The 7,089-nt window shown below is 34.9% G+C and overlaps 1 protein-coding gene across 1 annotated transcript; it reads left to right on the top strand.

Annotated features, from left to right (window-relative positions):
* The first annotated feature begins 2,852 nt into the window (after nt 1–2,852).
* On the top strand, nt 2,853–6,685 carry LOC113297292. Its single transcript, XM_026545726.1, has 5 exons — nt 2,853–3,399; nt 4,217–4,315; nt 5,432–5,476; nt 5,703–5,840; nt 6,057–6,685. The coding sequence occupies exons 1-5, from the start codon at nt 3,016–3,018 to the stop codon at nt 6,390–6,392; spliced, it is 1,002 nt and encodes a 333-aa protein (XP_026401511.1). The 5' UTR covers nt 2,853–3,015; the 3' UTR covers nt 6,393–6,685.
* The last annotated feature ends 404 nt before the right edge of the window (nt 6,686–7,089 follow it).

The raw sequence follows: 7,089 nt of genomic DNA, 5'->3' as shown, positions 1-7,089 counted from the left end.
GATTTGATTAGACTTAACATTCAATTAAAAACGCGCAATAGTGTTACATAACACTAAATCAACATTAAATCCATACACATGAATCTTATAGAATTCATTATGCTTAAACTGTCTTCTGTTGGCTTCAACAAATTTGGAATTAGGTATAATTTTCCGAATAAAGTAGATAAGTAATATGTTAATATGATTTTAATTAAATAAAACTGACTAGTTAAAAAAAAAGAAAAAAAGTTATTAAGATACTCACTCATTCGCCGATGGATAATCCACGATGATCTTGGTTTATCATCCACAAAATTTCCACATAATCCCTCACATCTTTATTGATAAAAGAAAATATATTTTGAAGGATCTTATTTGTTCTTCTTGAATTTTCATTAAAGAGTCATGCCATTAACCTTCGAAACACACTGTCCCATAAATTATAAGTGATTAAATTGAAATCTCCATCATTGGCAACTGATATCCAGGATCGACTAAGAGTACCATCTTCTTCTAGGGTGAAGCGATCACCAGCCATTTCGATGTGGAGAAGATATAAGTTGAATTGGAAGAGATTTAATATTCACATAGAAATAGTTATTAGTTCGATCAAAAAGCATTGAGCGACCTAAATGGTGTAGAGCGACGGAGATAAACTCACTAGCGATGGAAATCTTATCAGGTGGTATAGTGACCACCGAATGATGGAGTCTCTATCACTCGGTAGATACTATATCATGATTATAAATGCCACTTAGCTAGTTATGTTTGCCACTTTGCCATACCCTAATCTTTCCTTGGAGCTGGCCTTTAGAAGTTAGAACCATTAAAAGACTGCCCCATGATTCCCTCTCGAGATTATTTGCGGGACAAATATCGGTGTGTCCAGCAACACCCAAATGAATCATAAAGGACGTCAAAAAATCATGATTTAACTTCTATCTCCATCAGAACTTGTTTGCCTTGCATATTTAGGGGCCACTCAAAAGGATTTAGGAGCCAACAATAAAACAAAAAAGGTCACCAAAACGTAAAATGTAGCCGACCCTTATCCCGCGTAATTCATAATGGCAAAATTGGCCTTAGATAATCGGTAGATAATATATTATTTTTATCCTACGAATGCATTCAGTAGACAAGATAAGAAGCATGCGTCCGAATGTAGTGAGTGCAATATTTGAATGAATTTTGTTTCATTTTTTATTTCTAGCCATGGCATGGTAGGATCAGCCACAGTCATATTCGGAAGATATATCATTTGAATAAACTCCCGAATATACGATGGTCCAAAAATCAGAATTTTGGAAAAACGGAGATTTTTCAAATTTTGAGCTTGTAATAATCGGAGGGAATATAATTTACATAAACTCCTGAATGTATGTTGCCTAACCTTCTAAAATGTCCCTTGGAACCACCTATAGCCATGGCATGGTAGGATCTGCCATATTCGGAAAATATGTCATTTGAATAAACTCCCGAATATACGATGGCCAAAAAATCAGAATTTTTGAAAAACCAAAAAAAATTCTGGTTTTGAACTTGTAATAATCGGAAGATATTGCATTTGCATAAACTTCTGAATGTATGTTGGCTAACCTTCAAACATCCTTAGGTTTGCGCCTCTTGGAACCACCTAGAGCCACTGCATGGTTTGTTATGCAACAAGCATATTCAGAAGATATTGTATTTGCATAAACTTCCGAATGTACAATGGCCCAAAAATCAGAATTTTTGAAAAACCAAAATTTTTCTGGTTTTGAACTTGTAATAATCAGAAGATATTGCATTTGCATAAACTTCCGAATGTATGTTGGCTAATCAAAGACATCAATAATATTTGCTACCGAATGATATATGGCTCCAAAACTATTTTAGTTCAACATTTTACAATCGGAAGAATAGAATATTATATTCTCTTCCGAATATATACTGGCCCCAAAATGGGATATTTCCTAAATCACAATTTCGAGAACTTTTCAAAATATATATATATATTCGGTAGTTAGTGTATTTCCGATTGTTGTGTCTCTACATCAATATATTCTGAAGTCAAAAAATTCTTTAATCTACCGATTATATCCATTTTGTTCACATGAAAATATGACCAACAGTATTCAGAAGTTAATCTATAACTCTATCTCTCGAATACCGTCGATGTTCTTGAGAAATGAAGAACACGACTACATTCGGGAGTTAAAAATCATGCATATCTCCCGAATCTGAGAAAAAACAGAAAGCCCTAGAATTTTTTTCTTCTTCGATTCGTCGAATTAAAGCGACATAAACCCAAAAAATGATAGAATCTTATCTAATTGGGGCCATTTGAAGTTGTCGGAATGTTTAGCTATCAGATTCGCCACCACCAACTACATCCGCGGCTTCGCGTTCGTCGCGTTCTTCGTGTTCTTCGTCACTTTCAGCAACAATCTCTTTATTTCTTGGTAAAATTCCAACATTTGGATCGATACAGCGAGCAACATTTTTAGTTTTAGCTCTTTGGGATTTATTACCCTTACTCATGGTTTTATAAACGAATCGACGATGTTTTTATTTGACGATTCACGACGACGATAATGAATTGAAGAAAAAGAGTTGAAACGAAGGAAGTTGAAATCGGATTTTTTTTTTCTTGAAGGGCATAAAGGTAACTTCAAATTCCTATAAAGTGTCCCTTAGCTAATGTCCTTGTATGGGCATAAATCAATGGCTCCTAAATCCTTTTGAGTGGCCACTAAGGCTTGTTTGTTTGGAAGTTTCCGATGGGAACTAGTTCCATAATTACAACGTGCGAGTTAATGTTTGCTACCTACCGCTAATCAAAAACAACAAAGTCTTCTGACTTTTCTTATTTTTGTACGCAGTAGTAAATAATTTTTGTTTTTAGTTATTTCTTTAATCGTACGCATCTCTCTAAAGGTTTATTTTTCAATGACAAAAACCCAGAGAATCTCTTCAGCATCACCCTTTAAAACCTCAAAATACCATCACCTCATCAAATTCAAACCCGAAATTCTACCAAATTCTTGAGTCAAAATGGCTAGAAGACCAAATGATTCAGAAACTAGTCGTTGTGCTTTTCTGATCCTTCTTCTAATGGGTTTAATATCTTGTTATTTTGTTTATATGTGTTTATCTGTTGCATTTAGACCTAAAACCTTCAATTCTGTATCAGATTTATCATCAAAGAAAGAAATTGATGATAAAGATTTGGGGTTTGAAGGGGAATGTTGTAGAGGTGTTGAAAATTTGGAACTTTGGGGTAGTGCTGTAAAGTGGGGATCTGAATTTAAGTTTAATACTTCTCAAGAATGTTGTAATGCTTGTAAAGCTATGTGCAGTGGTGGAGATGGACCTTGTTTATGTGATTCTTGGGTTTTTTGCGGGAACAAACAAAAATGTGGACCTAAATTTGGTGAAGTATGTATGATTTCCATTTCAATTTCTTTTGTTTTTGTTTTTCATTTTGATTCTTTATAGTATGGTTTTGATTGTATGGTGATACGGGGTTTGGTAACATGACCTAATTTGGTGAAATTAGGGTATCATTTTGGTCATTCCGTCCATTTTGACCTGCTTGAGAGTAGCTTAGCTTAATGAGTCTAGGAGATTTTGGAGTTATGTATTAGTGGCACATGGATTTGCAGATGTATGTTAGAACGGTATATAGTAATTTATGATATAGTAATTTATGTATACCATAAATTAGTATATAGTAATTTATGATATAGTAATTTATGGATTTGCAGATGTATGGATTTGCAGATGTATGTTAGAACGGTATATAGTAATTTATGTATCGTATGGATATAGTAATTTATGATCTACACAAGCCTACTGCTGTTCTGTAAACATAGAGACAACTCCAACGTTAATATGTAACACTAATATTTGATGTTAGACAACAGTTATAGTGTTAGAACTCATTGTTAGCAAAGTATGCCTACCTATATATGCTTCCTCTTAGAATAGGATTGCAGTTCAATAATGAATTTTGGGTGTAGTACCTTAAGCTCTTGCTAAGGTGAAATGAAATGTGTACCTTTGATGATTTCATTTTTAGAAAACGATGATAACCCATAATCATTGATCTGGCGTACCTGTTTATTCCAAACCAAATTTTGTTAATAGACGGATTTTTCTTGTGTGGTTATAAGCAACATATGAACATATATCACTTCATTTTGATTTTCTTCTGCTTTTTCAATTTATTTATTTTTTTAATTTTTTTTATTAGTGTTGGTTGAAGAAACAAAAGGACACTTTGGCCCCTGATCGACAAGATGCAGGAGATTCAGTTATATGGACGTCAGGGCTTACTTTTGGAAAAGGAGAGGTATTTTATTTGCTGAAATTAATAATCACTATTTCTTAGTTCTCTGAACTTATATGTCATATGGAAGATGGATGTAGATGATTTGATCAGTTTGTTTGTCACACTTTTACTTTCCTTATTCTGGTTGTTTCTATGAAGTATGCATTGATATTGGTCATGATAATGGATAGATGATAACATTAGTGCGAAAAGGATAGATTCTAAGCTGCAAAGATATTAACTGGAAACTGGTTGAAAATTACCTATCTTAAAATCATGTATAGAAATGCTGTCTCGTGGCAAAGAGATCATCAATACCTGCCAGTGCTGAGTGTCCCTTTTGCCCTGCATTTTAAGCATTCAAAGTAAACCGATTGTATTCTGAACCATTTATGGTTAAAGCTGCTACATGTGCATAAAAACTACGATATTTTTTCGTGCTTCATAGGAAGTTTTAATGTTGATGTGATCAAAAGCCTGTTTGTCTATTTGTTTGAGATATGACCTTTTCATGTTGTATATTTGACTATTTTAGCGTACATATTGTAAGTGTGTGAGGTCAATTATCCCAATAACACTTGTACTGTTTAGGTTAAGTTTACTTCCCAAGGTGCGAAGGAATTCCCTATGCTAGTCTCAATAAAGTAAAAAAGGGTAGGAAAAACAAAATAAGGCATGGTGACTTTGTATTTGCCACTGCATTTTTTCATTCGGCACTTTCTTTTGTCAAGACTTATAAGCTGCTGGGCTGGCATGGCTAGTTCCAGCTAGTCGGAGGTTTCCGGTTTGTTGGACATGTTGACTAATGGTGTTATGCATACATGTGTGGTCTAATGGGGTATCTCACATTCTGCATCGACATGCTGCTGTGGGGAGAGCATATCAGGCACAGTAGCCAATTACCTTCCTCTATCAGCTTTCCATATCAGTTGGGTCCTAAAATATGCCTTGTCACACCATCTTTCTGTTCGAGTAAGCAAAGTATAAGGATCCCCTGAGTCCTGACGTATAGACTTGCTGACTGATTAAAAAAAAAGGACAATTCTGGAGTTACTTTATTTTGAGTTCTCTTTTATCGGCCCGAAAAGCATATATTATTGTTTTAAACATGACTTTCTCCTTTTATTTTGCTTGTAGGGTATCGTGGGTTTGCATACAGATTATGGAATTCTTCGCATAAAAGTAAGCGTTATTAATCTCTCCTATATTCGTATCTTATGGTCTGCTGCATCCAACTAGAGATATCTTTCTATTTTTAGTTTTTCTGGACCCTTCTTGGAGGGTTTGTAAGTCAAAAGTAAACACTCAGTTTTCATCATTCGGCAGATTTTTGTACCGTTCGGTGGTGTCCTTTGTAAATCTTTTGAACAGTATGTATCTGTTTAATGCTCTTCTTTTCTTTTAACAGCTTCTGCCTGAGAGTGCCCCATATTCAGTGAATTACCTTCTCGAACTTCTAGGGATGCGTCATTGTGCGGGATGCCAATTCTATCGTGCAGAAAGTCGAGGGGATAACTGGGATTTGGAAGGAAACCACATTAAAGATGTAAGTTTTTTGTGATTTCTGTCTCTGCTGTGAATAATCAATTTGATAAAAGAAGAATAAAATATGTTGAAGTAATGAAATAACATCATGCAGCATATCCAATGTATGGAATCTTTGGTGTGACATATTTGGGGATCAGCCTGAAAGATGATTTCTCGTTAAGTTATTGATCGCATTTAGTTAGTGAGATTATAATTTCTTCAATGAACTATGTAGGCTCCTCTTGGTCCTCCATTTGCCCTAATTCAAGGAACACTTGAAGCTGAAGGATCCACATTCAAGAATATCCCAACAGAAGCATGCTTAGATATAAGACGAGGATCAGTTGCATGGGTTGGTGCCGGTCCAGAATTCTTTATAAGCTTAGCAAATCACAACGAGTGGAAAAAAGCTTACTCAGTTTTTGGTTCTGTACTTCCTGAAGACATGGAAATTGCAGAGAAAATTGCCCAACTTCCAACCAAGAAGGATGTGTGGAGTAACATCAACGTATCAGTTTTGGAGCAACCTGTACCGTTGTGGTTTAGAAGAATTACGAAACACGTTAATTGAAACCAAAATCTTAGTGCAAATTCATAAGCAGATTCCGAGGGTGCTCAGTTTTGATGGCATGTTTACTTCCTAGTTGTTTTGTGGGGTACTCTCAAGGCTTCTGATTTTTACTTCTACCGACTTCATTTCGGTGATAAGCTGTTAGGTTTTTGTCTTATTTTTAATTTAGAGATTACATGGACATATTTTTGTTCATCTGATTCAAACCAGGGGTTACACTCAGATGCAGTAGTACAACACCCTTATCTGTCAGAAATTTTGAGAAAGAAATTATTAATCATTTTCAATGTCTATTCAAGGAACAAATTCCTCAAGATCCTCCTCAGTTCACTATACAGGGGCAAGCAGTATCAAATATTGATAATGATGAAATTTGTAGAACACCAACAATGGAAGAAATATGGTCTGTTGTAACCAAAATGGGCTCATTTACTTCTCCAGGACCGGATGGATATTCTCCTGTCTTTTACAAAAAGTGCTGGAATACGGTTTGTAATGATGTTCTCAAGTTAATAAAAGATGTTTTTCTTTATGCTGAGTTTCCAGAATTGCTGAATCATACTAATATCACTTTGATTCCAAAGATTAAAAATCCTGCTTCTCCTTCAGATTACAGACCAATATCATTGTGTAATGTGCTGTATAAAATTGTGGCAGAAATACTGTCTAACAGACTAAAGCCATATTTGGAGGAATT

This window comes from Papaver somniferum, chromosome 7, assembly GCF_003573695.1.
Source record: "Papaver somniferum cultivar HN1 chromosome 7, ASM357369v1, whole genome shotgun sequence".
NCBI lineage: Eukaryota > Viridiplantae > Streptophyta > Magnoliopsida > Ranunculales > Papaveraceae > Papaver > Papaver somniferum.
Note: the sequence above shows the minus strand (reverse complement) of the source record. Positions and strands in the feature narration are given on the sequence as shown.

What these genes read in the sequence shown, in the direction of transcription:
- LOC113297292 (XM_026545726.1), top strand. Translation starts at nt 3,016, where the DNA reads ATGGCTAGAAGACCAAATGATTCAGAAACTAGTCGTTGTGCTTTTCTG. An exon ending in GTGGACCTAAATTTGGTGAA is followed by an intron (nt 3,400 to 4,216) that starts GTATGTATGATT and finishes TTTTTTTATTAG; the next exon opens with TGTTGGTTGAAGAAACAAAA. An exon ending in AAGGAAACCACATTAAAGAT is followed by an intron (nt 5,841 to 6,056) that starts GTAAGTTTTTTG and finishes TGAACTATGTAG; the next exon opens with GCTCCTCTTGGTCCTCCATT.